Source organism: Capra hircus, chromosome 18 (assembly GCF_001704415.2).
Source record: "Capra hircus breed San Clemente chromosome 18, ASM170441v1, whole genome shotgun sequence".
In the NCBI taxonomy this organism is placed as follows: domain Eukaryota; kingdom Metazoa; phylum Chordata; class Mammalia; order Artiodactyla; family Bovidae; genus Capra; species Capra hircus.
In genome coordinates, this window is record NC_030825.1 from 63,169,807 (window position 1) to 63,188,179 (window position 18,373).

Below are 18,373 nucleotides of genomic sequence, written 5' to 3' on the forward strand. Positions count from 1 at the left end.
TCGACTGGAATTCCATCACCTCCACTAGCTTTGTTCGTAGTGATGCTTCCTAAGGCCCACTTGACTTCACATTCCAGGATGTCTGGCTCTAGGTGAGTGATCATACCATCGTGGTTATCTGGGTCATGAAAATCTTTCTGTATAGTTCTTCCGTGTATTCTTGCCACCTGTTCTTAATATCTTCTGCTTCTGTTAGGTCCATACCATTTTTGTCTTTATTGTGCCCATCTTTGCATTAAATGTGCCCTTGTTATATCTAATTTTCTTGAAGAGATCTCTAGTCTTTCCCATTCTATTGTTTTCCTCTATTTATTTGCATTGATCACTGAGGAAATCTTTCTTATCTCTCCTTGCTATTCTTTGGAACTCTGTATTCCAATGGGTATATCTTTCCTTTTCTCCTTTGCCTTTCACTTCTCTTCTTTTCACAGCTATTTTCAAGGCCTCATCAGACAACCATTTTGCCTTTTGAATTTCTTTTTCTTGGGATGATCTTTATCCCTGCCTCCTGTACAATGTCATGAACCTCTGTCCATAGTTCTTCATGCACTCTGTCTATCAGATCTAATCCCTTGAATCTATTTCTCACTTCCACTGTATACTGGGCTATAGTCATAAGGGATTTGATTTAGGTCATAACTGAATGGTCTAGTGGTTTTCTCCAGTTTCTTACATTTCAGTCTGAATTTGGCAATAAGGAGCTCATGATCTGAGCCACAGTCAGCTCCTGGTCTTGTTTTTGCTGACTGTATAGAGCTTCTCCATCTTTAGCTGCAAAGAATGTAATCAATCTGATTTCAGTGTTGATCATCTGGTGATGTTCATGTTTAGAGTCTTCCCTTGTGTTGTTGGAAGAGGATGTTTGCTATTACCAGTGTGTTCTCTTTGAAAAACTCTATTAGCCTTTGCCCTGCTTCATTCTGTACTCCAAGGCCACTTTTGCCTGTACTCCAGGTGTTTCTTGAATTCCTACTTTTGCATTCCAGTCCCCTATGATGAAAGGGACATCATTTTTGGGTATTTGTTCTAAAAGGTCTTGTAGGTCTTCATAGAACCATTCAATTTCAGCTTCTTCAGAATTACTGGTTGGGGCATAGACTTGGATTATTGAATGGTTTGCCTGGAAATGAACAGAGATCATTCTGTCACTTTTGAGATTGCATCCAAGTACTGCACTTCAGACTCATTGTTCAACTGTGATGGCTACTCCATTTCTTCTAAGGGATTCTTGCCCACGTAGTAGAGATAATGGTCATCTGAGTTAAATTCACCCATTCCAGTCCATTTCAGTTGGCTGATTTCTAAAACGTCAATGTTCACAATTGTTATCTCCTGTTTGACCACTTCCAATTTGCCTTAATTTATGGACCTAACCACAGAAGGCAATGGCACCCCACTCCAGTACTCTTGCTTGGAAAATCCCATGGACAGAAAAGCCTGGTAGGCTGCAGTTCATGGGGTCGCTGAGAGTTGGACACGACTCAGTGACTTCACTTTCACTTTTCACTTTCATGCTGGGGAAGGAAATGGCAACCCACTCCAGTGTTCTTGCCTGGAGAATCCCGGGGACGGCGGAGCCTGGTCCTGCCATCTATGGGGTCGCACAGAGTCGGACATGACTGAAGCGACTTAGCAGCAGCAGCAGCAGCAGCATGGACCTAACATTCCAGGTTCCTATGCAATATTGCTCTTTACAGCATCAGACTTTACTTCCAACACCATTCACATCCACAAGTGGATGTTGTTTTTGTTTTGGCTCCATCCCTTCATTCTTTCTGGAGTTATTTCTCCACTGATCTCCAGCAGTGTGTTGGGCACCTACTAACCTGGGAAGTTCATCTTTCAGTGTCCTATCTTTTTGCCTTTTCATACTGTTCATGGGGTTCTCAAGGCAAGACTACTGAAGTGGTTTGCCAGTCCCTTCTCCAGTGGACCACGTTTTGTCAGAAGACACTGCTGTTATTATTGCCTTGATACCTCTATTCAGGTACCAGCCAAACCTGAATGACAAAACAGAGGAAGAAGTTGAAATGGAGCCTGAAGTTGAAGAACATCCTTTGGACTCTGTACCTGTAGCCAGCACCCCAAGGATTCTAAAGAGTCTGTGGTTCCCTGCCAGCACCATCCCCATCCAGAAATCTGGCCAGATTGTCTATGGATGTGCCTTCCTGCTTGGTGAGTGGTGGAATTTCTCTTTGGTCCCATTCTGAAATTGACAGGATAGGGTGGGATTCTGTCTTTGGCTGTTGAGGAGGAGTCATGGAGATATGATGGCCCTTCCTGAGGTTGGTGGTTTCAGGGAGGGGTGTGACCCCAGGTCCTGACATCTTTGTCTTCTGGGTCCAGCCTGTTCTCCTCCACCTTGACCCTTGCAGTTCTCCTGCTGACCATCCTGAGCCTGATCCTGGCCCAGTGGCCCAACCAGGTGTTCTCTGGAGACCCCGGGCTCACAACAGTGGCTGTGCTACTGCTGCTGCTCATCACTGCGGTCACAGTCATCATCTGGAGGCAGCCTCAGGACCCTTCTCCTCTAATGTTCAGGGTAGGTGACCTTATGTGTCCAAAGTGTCCACCTTGGATAAATGAAGTCAGCATGCTTTGAGGTCCGAACATCCTCTGCTGGCCCAGAGAAGAAGACAAGTTGCTAAAATAAATGGACCCTTCCCTGATCCACACTCAGTGCTTTACATACACAATCTCAGTAGGCACTGAACATACAGCCTGAATTGGACTGAATTGTCCTGCCCACATTGGGTAGGGTGTCCCTTTCAGACATCTGGAGTGTGTCCAGGAATAAACTGACTCTGCCCACAGGTCCCTGCTCTGCCTGTCCTCCCACTGGTGAGCATCTTTGTGAACATTTACTTGATGATGCTGATGACCCCGAGGACTTGGACCCAATTTGGCATCTGGAATGCCATTGGTAAGTGGTTTTCTGGGATAAAGAGGCTTATTGAGTGACTGAATCCAACCATCTTCCTACCACCTCCCTTAGACTTTGTCAGATACCATAACAGGAGGCTTATTTGGCATTTGTAAGTGGGCATTTTCCTTCTCATTGTCTCATTTCCCTACTAGGATTTGTCATATACTTTGGATATGGGATCCGACACAGCCTGGAGGAGAACAATGATCAACAGCCACCAGCCTCCACCTCCCAGACACTTGACAAAAACATCCCTGGTGCTGAGTCATCTTAACCTCAGGAAGTAGAAGCTGTGTGGAATTCTTTCAGGCACTGGAGGATCTTTTGATTCAAAGGACACTGTGAGCCTCTATGGACTGTGAAGGTGGAGGCACTTTGAGCCTTGTATTTATCGTTCATGGACAAAGTGACTGTGACTTTGTATAACTTTTAAATAAACTATCTAAAGATTAGGAAAGTGCAGCAAGATGAATTTTCACAAAGAAATTACAAAGTAAGCAGCAACCAGAAGAAGAAATGAAATACTCAACTGCACATAAGAAGCTCTTCCTCCTGCTTCTTTTCAGTGAAAACACCAGAGACTCCCACATGGGAAGGAGACTCGGGTAACAATATATGTGTCCAGTCTTGCACTTGAAATATTAGGACACAAATATATTGTGAGTAAAACGAAAAGAATAAATATATTGTGCAAACAGTAACACAAGAAAGCTAGCACAGCTACATTAATATCAGACAAAGTTGACTATAAGAAAAAGAGTAATAACAGATGAAGTGAATCATTTCATAATGATAAAGGGATATGCTCATTTGTACCTTTCCTGTGGCTTTATTGAGATATAGAGTCAATTGTGAAAATAATCATTTTTCTTGACTTTTCTGTTTCAGGCTCTTAGAGCTACACAGTAGAGTTGATTAGGAAAAATTCTTTTTTTAATAATTTTATTTCTTTATGACTATGCTAGGTCTTCACTGGTATGGGAGGGCTTTCTCTAGTTGCAGAGAGTGGGGGGCTACTCTTTGTTGTGGGCCCTAGAACACGCAGATTTCAGTGTTTATGGCACACAGGCTTAGTTGCTCCGCAGCACATGGAATCTTCCTGGACCAGGAGTCAAAACCATGTCCTCAGCATTGGCAAGCAGATATCCACTGAGCCACCTGGGATGTCCAAGAAAAATTCCTAACTGGAAAAAACATTTGCATTGCCAGAGGAGGGTAGACAGGATGGGAAGTAAGGGTTTGTTGATAAATGATTACGGCTGGGTGGAACTGAAAAATAGGAAGTGAAACTGAAAAGACAAGATTAAGTTGTTGCAAGACAGAATACTCGATATTGAGATTATGAACACTGAAGACATTTGGTAATAATGAAGTAGAGGACTGGTCATGGGATTGAGCAACTGATATAGAGTGAAGGAGGGATGGAGGTCAAGAAAGTATCAGCAGGCTTCTCTTATAGCTCAGAGGTAAAGAATCCACCTGCCAATGCAGGAGACACAAATTCAATCTCTGGTCCAGGAAGATCCCACTTGCCTTAGGGTAACGGAGCCTGTGGGCCGCAACTACTGGTCCTGTGCTCTAGAACCTGGGAGCTGGGACTCCTGAAGCCTGCCTGCCCTGGAGCCCATGTTCTGCAGCAGAAGAAACCACTGCAGTGAGGAGCCTGTGCACCACAACTAGAGAGGAGCCCCTGCTCATCACAACTACAGGAAAGCCCGCACATCAACACAGACCCAGACAGCCAATAATAAATAAACAAAATAATAATTTTAAAAAGAAACTGAGTAGCAAGTTATTAGGTGAATTAAAACTAGATGGAACAGGGGACTTCCCCAGCGGTCCAGTGGTTAAGAATCCACCCTCCATGCAGAAGACATGAGTTTGATCCCTGGTCAGGGAACTAAAATCCCATATGCTTGGGGGGGGGGGGGGTGGCTGAGCCTGCCCAACCCAGCTAGAGAGAAGCCTGCCGCAGGGAGAGTCTTCACACCACAGTGAAGGACCCCAGGCGCCACAGCTGAGACCTGGAGCAGCCAAATAAGAAAAAGAGCAAGTATATTTTTAAAAATAGATGGAGGAGGTTGAACAGAAGTAGGAAAATCACCAAACTGAGAGTCGTGATGAAATTAAAGGCGTAGGATCCAAGTAACGGAGATGAAACTGTTGGGAAAACTTTGATGGAAGAGGTTGACCTCACCTGATTATCACCCTTCCCTTACTTCCGGGACAACCGGATATCCGGTGCTACTCCATGTGCCGTGATAGGCAAGACTCGGTGAAAAGCTGTCTCACAATGTAGTCAAGCCTCCAGATCAACCACCAGCTCATAGTGGACAGGAGGGACAGATTCACATTTCAAGTGAAAGCGCCATTAATTGAAACCAGAATGTGGGTAATTCTCCAGGAAAGAAAATGGTGCATTTTCATAACTATTGAACCAGGGGAATTCCCTGGTGGTCTGGTCATTAGGGCTCCATGCTTCCACTGCAGGGATTGCAGGTTCTGTCCCTTATGGGTGAACTAAGATCCCACAAGCTGCACAGCGCAACCAACAAAATAAAATAAGTGATATAACCCAAACTGGAGATTCATTCATTAATCAAATACTATCACCTGCACAAACATACTTTGGAAATATTGCTGGTTGGGTCCAGATGACCCAATAAAAATAATTGGCAATAATAAGAGTCATACACAAATATTTAGTTTTACTGTGCACCTAAAAGTTATGTCATACTATACGTCCAAGGTCAGGGGCGGCGGCCGAGAGAAGCTACCCCGCGTCCGAGGCCAGTGGCAGCCGGGAGGAGACACCCCGTGTCCGAGGTGAGGGATGGCCAGGAGAAGCCACCTCGCACCCGAGGCCAGGGGCAGTGACCCTCAGTAGCCACCCGGAGCACGAGGCCAGGGGCGGCAGCTGGGAGGAGCCACCCACACCCGAGGCCAGGGCCGGTGGCCGGGAGGAGCAACCCAAGGAGTGGTGGCTGCACAGGCACAGGAGGGCTTAGGGGAGCTATCCCACGTTGAAGGTCAGGAACAGCGGCGATAAGGAGATACCCCTCATCCAAAGTAAGGAGCAGCAGCTGTGCTTTAGTGGAGCAGCTGAGATACCCCATGCCCAAGGTAGGAGAAACCCAAGTAAGATGATAGGTGTTGCAGGAGCACATCAGAGGGCAGACACACTGAAACCATACTCACAGAAAACTAGTCAATGTAATCACACTAGGACCACAGCCTTGTCTAACTTAATGAAATCAAGCCATGCCCACGGGGCAACCCAAGACAGGCGGGTCATGATGGAGAGGTCTGACAGACTGTGGTCCACTGGAGAAGGGAATGGCAAGTTCAGTTCAGTTCAGTCACTCAGTCGTGTCTGACTCTTTGCAAACCCATGAATCACAGCACACCAGGCCTCCCTGTCCATCACCATCTCCCGGATTTCAACCAGACTCACGTCCATCGAGTCCGTGATGCCATCCAGCCATCTCATCCTCGGTCGTCCCCTTCTCCTCCTGCCCCCAATCCCTCCCAGCATCAGAGTCTTTTCCAATGAGTCAGCTCTTTGCATGAGGTGGCCAAAGTACTGGAGTTTCAGCTTTAGCATCATTTCTTCCAAAGAAATCCCAGGGCTGATCTCCTTCAGAATGGACTGGTTGGATCTCCTTGCAGTCCAAGGGACTCTCAAGAGTCTTCTCCAACACCACACTTCAAAAGCATCAATTCTTCGGTGCTCAGCCTTCTTCACAGTTCAACTGTCACATCCATACATGACCACAGGAAAAACCATAGCTTTCACTACACAGACCTTAGTCAGCAAAGTAATGTCTCTGCTTTTGAATATACTATCTAGGTTGGTCATAACTTTTCTTCCAAGGAGTAAGCGTCTTTTAATTTCATGGCTGGGAATGGCAAGCCACTTCAGTATTCTTGCCTTGAGAACCCCATGAACACTATGAAAAGGCAAAATGATAGGATACCAAAAGAGGAACTCCCGGCTCATTCGGTGCCCCATATGCTACTGGAGATCAGTGGAGAAATAACTCCAGAAAGAATGAAGGGATGGAGCCAAAGCAAAAACAATACCCAGGTGTGGATGTCACTGGTGATAGAAGCAAGATCTGATGCTGTAAAGAGCAATGTTGCATAGGAACCTGGAATGTCAGGTCCATGAATCAAGGCAAATTGGAAGTGGTCAAACAAGAGATGGCAAGGGTGAATGTTGACATTCTAGGAATCAGCAAACTAAAATGGACTGGAATGGGTGAATTTAACTCAGATGACCATTATATCTACTACTGTGGGCAGGAATCCCTCAGAAGAAATGGAGTAGCCATCATGGTCAACAAAAGAGTCCAAAAGGCAGTACTTGGATGCAATCTCAAAAACGACAGAATGATCTCTGTTCATCTCCAAGACAAAGCATTCAAAATCACAGTTATCCAAGTCTATGCCCCAACCAGTAATGCTGAAGAAGCTGAAGTTGAACGGTTCTATGAAGACCTACAAGACCTTTTAGAACTAACACCCAAAAAAGATGTCCTTTTCAATCTAGGGGACTGGAATGCAAAAGCAGGAAGTCAAGAAACACCTGGACTAACAGGCAAATTTGGCCTTGGAATATGGAAGGAAGCAGGGCAAAGACTAGTAGAGTTTTGCCAAGAAAATGCACTGGTCATAGCAAACACCCTCTTCCAACAACACAAGAGAAAACTCTACACGTGGACATCACCAGATGGTCAACACTGAAATCACATTGATTATATGCTTTGCAGCCAAAGATGGAGAAGCTCTACACAGTCAACAAGAACAAAACCAGGAGCAGATTGTGGCTCATACTAAGAAATCCTTATTACCAAATACAGACTGAAATTGAAGAAAGCAGGGAAAACCGCTAGATCATTCAGGTATGACCTAAATCAAATCCCTTATGATTATACAGTGGAAGTGAGAAATAGATTTAAGGGCCTAGATCTGATAGATAGAGTGCCTGATGAACTATGGAATGGGGTTCGTGACATTGTACAGGAGACAGGGATCAAGACCATCCCCATGGAAAAGAAATGCAAAAAACCAAAATGGCTGTCTGGGGAGGCCTGACAAATAGCTGTGACAAGAAAAGAAGCAAAAAGCCAAGGAGAAAAAAGAAAGATACAAGCATCTGAATGCAGAGTTCCAAAGAATAGCAAGAAGAGGTAAGAAAGCCTTCTTCAGTGATCAAGGCAAAGAAATCGAGGAAAAGAACAGAATGGGAAAGACTAGAGATCTCTTCAAGAAAATTAGAGATACCAACGGAACATTTTATGCAAAGATGGGCTCGATAAAGGACAGAAATGATATGGACCTAACAGAAGCAGAAGATATTAAGAAGAGGTGGCAAGAATACACGGAAGAACTGTACAAAAAAGATCTACACGACCCAGATAATCATGATTTTGTGATCACTCATCTAGAGCCAGACATCTTGGAATGTGCAAGTCATGTGGGCCTTAGAAAGCATGACTATGAACAAAGCTAGTGGAGGTGATGGAATTCCAGTTGAGTTGTTTCAAATTCTGAAAGATGATGCTGTGAAAGTGCTACACTCAATATGCCAGCAAATTTGGAAAACTCAGCAGTGGCCACAGAACTGGAAAAGGTCAGTTTTCATTCCAATTCCAAAGAAAGGCAACGCCAAAGAATGCTCAAACTACCACACAATTGCACTCATCTCACATGCTAGTAAAGTCATGCTCAAAATTCTCCAAGCCAGGCTTCAGCAATACATGAACCGTGAACTCCCTGATGTTCAAGCTGATTTTAGAAAAGGCAGAGAAACCAGAGATCAAATTGCCAACATCCTCTGGATCATGGAAAAAGCAAGAGAATTCCAGAAAAACACCTATTTCTGCTTTATTGACTATGCCAAAGCCTTTGACTGTGTGAATCACAATCAACTGTGGAAAATTCTTCAAGAGATGGGAATACCAGACCACCTGACCTGCCTCTTGAGAAATCTGTATGCAGGTCACGAACAACAGTTAGAACTGGACATGGAACAACAGACTGGTTCCAAATAGGAAAAGGAGTACGTCAAGGCTGTATATTGTCACCCTGCTTATTTAACTTCTATGCAAAGTACATCATGAGAAACGCTGGACTGGAAGAAACACAAGCTGAAATCAAGATTGCCGGGAGAAATCTCAATAACCTCAGATATGCAGATGACACCACCCTTATGGCAGAAAGTGAAGAGGAACTAAAAAGCCTCTTGATGAGTGAAAGATGAGAGTGAAAAAGTTGGCTTAAAGGTCAACATTCAGAAAACGAAGATCATGGCATCCAGTCCCATCACTTCATGGAAAATAGATGGGGAAACAGTGGAAACAGTGCCAGACTCTATTTTGGGGGCTCCAAAATCACTGCAGATGGTCATTTCAGCCATGAAATTAAAAGACGCTTGCTCCTTGGAATAAAAGTTATGACCAACCTAGATGTTATATTCAAAAGCAGAGACATTACTTTGCCAACTAAGGTCCGTCTAGCGAAGGCTGTGGTTTTTTCTGTGGTCATGTATGTATGTGAGAGTTGGACTGTGAAGAAGGCTGAGTGCCAAAGAATTGATGCTTTTGAACTGTGGTGTTGGAGAAGACTCTTCCAACCAGTCCATTCTGAAGGAGATCAGCCCTGGGATTTCTTTGGAAGGAATGATGCTAAAGCTGAAACTCCAGTACTTTGGCCACCTCATGCAAAGAGCTGACTCATTGGAAAAGACTCTGATGCTGGGAGGGATTGGGGGCAGGAGGAGAAGGGGACGACCAAGGATGGGATGGCTGGATGGCATCACAGACTCGATGAACGTGAGTCTGAGTGAACTCCGGGAGATGGTGATGGACAGGGAGGCCTGGCGTGCTGCGATTCATGGGGTTGCAAAGAGTCGGACACGACTGAGCGACTGAACTGAACACTCTACTCAGTGTGAAAGAGCATTCTGTAAAAAAAATAATGTACATACCTTGATTTTAAAATATTTTTCTAAAATGTGGTAAAAATAACTTCAGTGGCCACAAATTTTCAATTTATAAAAAGTACATTATCTTTGAAGTACAAAAAAGTAAGGTACAGGTGTACTTGTAAAAGTATCTGTACATTATAAGATATGTATATATGTATAATCAACATGCATAAAATATGTATCTAAGATGTTTTTGAACTGTGGTGTTGGAGAAGACTCTTCAGAGTCCCTTGGACTGCAAAGAGGTCCAACCAGTCCATCCTAAAGGATTTCAGTCCTGAGTGTACATTGGAAGGACTGATGTTGAAGCTGAAACTCCAGTACTTCGGCCACCTCATGCGAAGAGTTGACTCATCTGAAAAGACCATGATGCTAGGAAAGACTGAAGGCAGAAGGAGAATTGGGTGACAGAGGATGAGATGGTTGGATGGCATCACCGACCCAGTGGACATGGGTTTGGGTGAACTCTGGGAGTTGGTGATGGACAGGGAGGCCTGGTGTGCTGCAGTTCATGGGGTCGCAAAGAGTCAGACACAACTGAGTGACTGAACTGAACTGAACTGAAGATATAGTATTAAATATATATTTTTAAATGTTCACTGTTTCTATGAAAGTCACTACATTTAGGTGTCTTGTTTTTTATTTCTTAAATCTCTCACCACTTTGTCTCTGTATGCTCTCTACAATCTAATCACCTTTCTTATGAGAACATTAGTCATATTGAGTTAGAACCCACCCTAGTGACCTTATTTAAGTTTAATTACCTCTTTAAGACTCCCCATCACCAAATACAGTTACATTCTGAGGTTCTGGGGGGTAGGACTTCAACATATGACTTTGACATCAGAGAGATACATTCAACTCATAACACTTTGACACCATTTTCTTCCCAGCAACTGAAACAGTGCCTGGAATACAGAAAGTGTTCACTTATATCTGATAAAAGATATATATGATAAAAGAATCACATGCATAAGTAATATTTTGTGTGCCCCAAGATAGAGAAAATTTTATTTAGCAAATGTTATCAAGGGGAATTAATTTTGGGAAAAAATACTTGTGAAACTAACTGAAATGGAAAATGGGACTTTAAAGCCAAGTCTCACCTAAGAGTGATGTTGCCCATTGAAATTAGAATGGATAAATACTTTGTGACATAGTCACATGATGTTTTCCAGCTTCATTGTTGTTCAGTCCCTCATCTGTGTCCGACTCTTTGCGACCCCACGTACTCCAGCATACCAGACATCCCTGTCCTCCACTATCTCCAGGAATTTGCTCAAATTCATGTCCATTGAGTCAATGATGCCATCCAACCATCTCATCCTCTGTCACCCCCTTCTGCTCCTGCCCTCAATCTTTCCCAGCATCAGAGTATTTTCCAGTGAGTCAACTCTGTTCATCAGATGGCCGAAGTATTGGAGTTTCAGCTTCAGCATCAGCTCTAATGAGATAAAATTCACAAATAACTCTGGTTGAGTTTAAAATGTAGAATATGATGATATGATGGAGTACCCTACTGCAATGAGTATGGACCATCTCAGCTATATGCAACAACCTTACACAGTATGTCTGAACACAACACTGAGTTGAAAGAGCCAGACTAAAAGAGCACATAGTATGAGGTCACTGTGGATTCTTTACCAGCTGAGCCACCAGGGAAGCCCAAGAATCCTGCAGTGGGTAGCCTATCCCTTCTCCAGGGGATCTTCTCTACCCAGGAATCAAACAAGGGTCTCCCTCATTGCAGGCGGATTCTTTACCAGCTAAGCTACCAGGGAAGCCCTTATATTATACGAGACGAAATCAGTAAATGCTACTGGAAGTCAGGACAGAGATTATTTTTGGAGTAATAGGGACTGGATAGGAGCATGTGGGGAGGGTAGGTAATGGGATACTGGTAATATTTTCTCTTTGCCTTAATATAAGTATGTTTATTTGTGAAAACTCATCAATCTCTATACTATGGCATGTGCATTTTTTCTTTTTATGTCATACTCAAAAAAATTTTTTAGATCTTTTTTATTGAGGTAACATTGTTTTATAACATATGAGTTTCATTAAGTAACATTGTATTTCTACCTTTATTACCCAAATGTGTTCACCATCAAAAAAACAAAAACTATTAAGGATTTATAAACTAAGGATTATAACACACACAGCAAAGCTGATTATTTCTAGAGTCCTTCATTTGATAAGGTAAGGCAGAAAATTCTTTGTGTCCGTGTGGGTCCCTATCAGTGTATCCCGGTAAGTGGAAGAATTTTTTGTTTCATCTTTGCTTGGAGTCTGTTTATTCTCCTTCTCTGTCACATGTCTTTCCCTCAGCTCCCCTCTGATATAGTGTCAGTTCTGCCGAGTTGACTTGGTTTCAGAGATTTGGACAATTTACTATATGCAACCAGTACATGGACATTATACCCACAAATCCAAGGCACAGAAACCAGTTAGTGTCACAAGTAGGATGAATAGGGAGAGCCATGAGGTAATAGGGACACAGAGAGAAACAGAGAGAAGGCAAAGAAGTGTTTCAAGACAGAAAATGTTGTCAGGAAGGATGGCAAAGTTGGAAGGACTAAAATACTTAAAACTTGGGAAAGGCTTCTGATCGTGAATCACAGGTCACAATCATCTCAAGTCAATTTAAAATATTCACAGATAATGTATATACAAAGCACCCAAATTCAACTATGGTTATATAATTAAGTAATACATTCATACACTTGAGGATGTACATGAAAAATAGATGCAGGAGACATAGGAGTTGCAGGTTCAATTTATGGATGTGGAAGATCCCCTGGAGAAGAAAATGGCAACCCACTCCAGTATTCTTGCCTGGGAAATCCCATGGAGAGAGGAGCCTGGTGGGCTACAGCCTGTGGGGTCACAAAGATTCTGACATAACTGAAGCGACTTAGCATGAAGGCACCCATGCAATATTTGAGAGATAGAGGTCATGAGTCAGGGAAATTAGGGAAGAGATGGTGGTAATATTAAAAAGCAGAAACATTACTTTGCCAGCAAAGGTCTGCCTAGTCAAAGCTTTGATTTTTCCAGTAGTTATGTATGGATGTAAGAGCTGGACTATAAAGAAAGCTAAGTGCTGAAGAATTGACACTTTTGAGCTGTGGTGTTGGAGAAGACTCTCTTTTTTTTTTTTTTTTTTTTGACTTGTAAAATTTTTTTTTTAATTTTAAAATCTTTAATTCTTACATGCGTTCCCAAACATGAACCCCCCTCCCACCTCCCTCCCCATAACATCTCTCTGGGTCATCCCCATGCACCAGCTCCAAGCATGCTGTATCCTGCATCAGACATAGACTGGCGATTCAATTCTTACATGATAGTATACATGTTACAATGCCATTCTCCCAAATCATCCCACCCTCTCCCTCTCCCTCTGAGTCCAAAAGTCCATTATACACATCTGTGTCTTTTTTCCTGTCTTGCATACAGGGTCGTCATTGCCATCTTTCTAAATTCCGTATATATGTGTTAGTATACTGTATTGGTGTTTTTCTGTCTGGCTTATTTCACTCTGTATAATCGGCTCCAGTTTCATCCATCTCATCAGAACTGATTCAAATTAATTCTTTTTAATGGCTGAGTAATACTCCATTGTGTATATGTACCACAGCTTTCTTATCCATTCATCTGCTGATGGACATCTAGGTTGTTTCCATGTCCTGGCTATTATAAACAGTGCTGCGATGAACATTGGGGTACATGTGTCTCTTTCAATTCTGGTTTCCTCAGTGTGTATGCCCAGAAGTGGGATTGCTGGGTCATAAGGTAGTTCTATTTGCAATTTTTTAAGGAATCTCCACACTGTTCTCCATAGTGGCTGTACTAGTTTGCATTCCCACCAACAGTGTAGGAGGGTTCCCTTTTCTCCACACCCTGGAGAAGACTCTTGAGAGTCCCTTGGACTGCAAGGAGCGCCAACCAGTCCATCCTAAAGGAAATCAGTCCTGAATATTCATTGGAAGGACTGATGGTGAAGCTGAAACTCCAATACTTTGGCCACCTCATGCGAAGAGCTAACTCACTTGAAAAGACCCTGATGCTGGGAAAGATTGAAGGCAGGAGGAGAAGGGTACAACAGAGGAAGAGATGGTTGGATGGCATCACTGACTCAATGGACATGAGTTTGAGTAAACTCCGGGAGCTGGTGATGGACAGGGAGGCCTGGTGTGCTTCAGTCCATGGGGTCGCAAAGAGTTGGATACGCCTGAGCGACTGAACTGAACTGAAGAGTCAGCTAGTACATTTTGATCCCATGTTGGTGGTTTATGTCCAATGTTTTAGTGTGTGTGTCACTTAATGCGTATTGTAATCATGCCAACTCATCACCAGCTGGCACCCCAACCACCCAACTCTGATTCTTGCTTCAGGGCTTTTCCTTCTCTGAAGAATAGTGCTCATTACCCTTCCATTCTCTTTCCCTTCTCTGGCTGTGTGCTCAGGTCTCCCAGAAAACAGAGCTCCTTGAAGAAGGGGACCAAGTCACCTTTATCCTCTTCCCTCCTCATGTGCAAGGCTGGGCACAGCCAGTGTTTCTTATATGATTGTGCTGCTTGAATTAACATCAAAGATGTTAAACTCCCCTTCTTCTGGTTGGGATCCAGCTGTCCTTGGGGGTTACCCACACTGGAGTGTCTCAGGTCAGGTGCAGAGTGTGCAGTCAAGTAGTGTTAAAAAAAAAAAAAAAAAAAACCTGGGTGTGAGGATGGTTGTGAGTTGGGTCTCCAGTTTTACAGCCCCTACATCTCAGGGTCCTTAATGATGGAATAAATTCAAGTGTCCACAGAAATAATCAAAAAAGCAGTGCATAATTGAAATAGAAGAGAGTTTTATTTGAGCCAAATAGGATGATAGCTCTGAAGGCAGTCTCTCAGATAACTCTGAGGAACTGCTCGGTTGAAGCATGGTTTTTACCATGTCTTATGACTTATTCAAATAAAGCACACACATCAAATGTGACAGGGTGCATTCCTTCAAGGTTTCAAAAGAGACAGACTCAGTACATAGACAATGACTGAGTAGCACCCTGGTGTCTGGGAAGGGAACCTTATCTCCCAGGGAGTGCTAACAAGGACACCATGAGAAGGAAGTTACTCATCCTTATCTTCAAAACAGACGTTCTTTACCTCAAGCCGTAAAGCAAATGAGCTGTGAGGGTTGGACAGGCTGTCTTCATTCACACAAAGTTCAGGCTGAACCATGGATGAGCCAAAATGACTTCCCCATTCCTCAGCATGTGAACATTTTCTCTGTCACAAGCAGATAAAAATCTTAGAACCATGTGATCCAGCAATTTATTTCTGAGGCTATATCCCAAAATTGAAAGCACACTCTGGAATACACATTTGTACAGCAATGTTCTCAGCAGCATTTGTTCACAATAGCTAAAACCTGAAAGCAACCCAAGTGCCCACTGATGAACAAATGGATAAGCCAATCGTGGTGTGTATATTTGTAAGATTCAGGCCACCCAAGATGGCTGTTCTCTTGCTCTCTGTACAACCCCTAGTCAATCCATTCCTGGTACACCTACACTCTACTCATATGACTTCACTCTAAATCATATGGTCTAATCAGTAAACGCCTACATACTTTACATACTTTATCCATACTTTACTTTCTTGGGCTCCAAAATCACTGCAGATGGTGATTGCAGCCATGAAATTAAAAGATGTTTGCTCCTTGGAAGAAAAGCTATGACCAACTTAGACAGCATATTAAGAAGCAGAGACATTACTTTGCCAACAAAGGTCCATCTAGTCAAAGCTATGGTTTTGCCAGTGGTCATGTGTGGATGTCAGAGTTGAACTATAAAGAAAGCTGAGCATTGGAGAATAGATGTTTTGAGTGGTGGTGTTGGAGAAGACTCTTGAGAGTCTCCTGCAAGGAGATCCAACAGTCCATCCTAAAGGAAATCAGTCTTGAATATTCTTTGGAAGGACTGATGTTGAAACTGAAACTCCAATACTTTGGCCACCTGATGCAAAGGACTGACTCATTTGAAAAGACTCTGATTTTGGGAAAGATTGAGGGTAGGAGGAGAAGGGGATGACAGAGGATGAGACGGTTGGATAGCATCACCGACTCAATGGACATGAGTTTTAGTAGGCTCCAGGAGTTGGCGATGGACAGGGAGGCCTGGCGTGCTGAAGTCCACATGGGGTTGCAAAGAGTTGGTCATGACTGAGCGACTGAACTGAACTGAATAACTGTTCTAAACTGTAAACTGTCCACCTGAATAGTTTATCAAAGAGATAGTGAAGGGTGCGTTCTTCTGCTGGTTTCCCTGGTAACCGATGAACCAACCTGATGTTAATTCCCCCTATAACTAGTCACCTCCCCTACCCCCAGTAGTGAAGACTACCACCATGTCCTGCCTACCCTAGGTAAACATGGTTGAGGTGTCACTCCAGGACCTTGCTTCAAACATGTAAGACTCCCCCTATTCATTAAAAGATGATTCTGGGCTCTTTCTTCAGTCTTGAAGATGAGAAAATACAAGGCTTTCAGGCCTGGGGTTGCAGCCCAACATTATATATAATAGAGTATTCTTCAGCATTTAAAAGGAAAGGATTTCTAACACATGCTACTACATGGATGAGCTTGTGGACATTTACTAAGTGAAACAAGTCTCACTGGAAGAGACTTTAGACTATATATGATTCCACTTACATGAAGTACCTAGAATGGTCAGGTTAATAGAAACTTAAAGTACGATGGCAATTGCCAGGAACTGGGAAAGGAGAAAAGGGAAATTGTTGATCATGGGCACAGAGTTGATGTTTTGTCATATGAAAAAAGGTCTGGACTTTGGTTGTGTAAATATGAATGTATTTAGCACTATGGAACTGCAAACTTGAAAATGGTTCAAGTGGTAAATTTTATGTTTTCCGTACTTTATCATAATTTTAAAAAAAAAAAGCATTCCAGACACACCCTCCAAGTGTAACCACAGAAGAGTCAAGGACTGATAGTGACTCTACAGCGGCTTCCCACCCACCCAATTCCATCCCCACCCCAACTTAAGAGTTCTCTTTGGTGAACAGGGACTTTCTGCTTTAGTTTTTAGAGATGTATTACTCCAGCCCTTGTTGTTCACTCACTAAGTTGTGTCCAACCTCCTTGTGACCCCATGGACTGCAGCACATCAGCCTCCCTCATCCTTCACCATCTCCAGGAGTTTGCTCAATTCATGTCCAGCTCCAGCCCCACACGGCTTACCCTCAGCCTCCCTGACTGACCCAGGACTCCAGGCTCTGCTCCAAGGATCCAGTAAGTCTCGGGTCACCCTCTCCTGTAGGAGACTGGGCGCTGAGTTCACATCCTCCCAAAGAGACCTCTGCAATCCCAGAGTGCAGGGATCAGCCCAGCTCCAGCCTGGGGGTGGAGAGAGTCAGTTTTCAGATGAAAACAAAAAGAGCTGGGAGTTATACATAGGATTTTGTGAAAAAAGGTGGGGGATGGGGATAAATTAAAAGACGCTTACTCCTTGGAGTATGAAAGTTTTGACCAACCTAGATGGTATATTCAAAAGCAGAGACATTACTTTGCCAACAAAGGTCCGTCTAGTCAAGGCTATGGTTTTTCCAGTGGTCAGGTATGAATGTAAGAGTTGGACTGTGAAGAAAGCTGAGCGCCGAAGAATTGATGCTTTTGAACTGTGGTGTTGGAGAAGACTCTTGAGAGTCCCTTGGACTGCAAGGAGATCCAACCAGTCCATTCTGAAGATCAGTCCTGGGTGTTCATTGGATGGACTGATGCTGAAGCTGAAACTCCAGTACTTTGGCCACCTCATGTGAAGAGTTGACTCATTGGAAAAGACTCTGATGCTGGGAGGGATTGGGGGCAGGAGGAGAAGGGGACAACAGAGGATGAGATGGCTGGATGGCATCACTGCCTCGATGGACATGAGTTTGAGTAAACTCCAGGAGTTGGTGATGGACAGGGAGGCCTGGCGTGCTGCGATTCATGGGGTTGCAAAGAGTCAGACACAACTGAGTGGCTGAACTGACTGAACTTAACTGACTGGGGATATTGCATCCATGCCCAGAAGCACTGAAATACCTTTTCTTGATTGGTGTTCTAACAATAGTAAAGATTACTCTTATATAGGGTTTATGATATGTGGACCACTGACTTGAGTCTCCTGTTTACTGTTAATCCTTTGTATTTGGGGGTTTCTCCTCTGTAGATATGGGGGGTGACTGTAAGAGACTTGAGTATCCATGGATTTTAGTATCCACAAAGGATGACCGTATAGCGATTTTTATTAAATTATCTTGGGGTTTGTTACACCCGGCAATTTGGTGAAGCTAGCTCTATTATTCATCATTTGCAGCAACTTTTTTAAATAGTGATAAAACATGACACAGAACCAGTGCCATCTTAACACTTTTAAGTGTGCAGTTCAGTAGTGTTAAGTATGCTTACAT

At 43.4% G+C, this 18,373-nt stretch overlaps 1 protein-coding gene across 1 annotated transcript in view; it reads left to right on the forward strand.

The window, feature by feature from the left end:
* The window catches only part of LOC102174328 (cationic amino acid transporter 3-like), a 29,701-nt gene that overhangs the window by 5,592 nt on the left and 5,736 nt on the right, over positions 1-18,373 (forward strand). The window contains exons 8-11 of the mRNA XM_005692937.3: positions 1,988-2,175; positions 2,376-2,542; positions 2,815-2,923; positions 3,079-3,183. Coding sequence (XP_005692994.2) covers positions 1,988-2,175; positions 2,376-2,542; positions 2,815-2,923; positions 3,079-3,183 — 569 coding nt within the window. The remainder of the gene's footprint in view (positions 1-1,987; positions 2,176-2,375; positions 2,543-2,814; positions 2,924-3,078; positions 3,184-18,373) is intronic.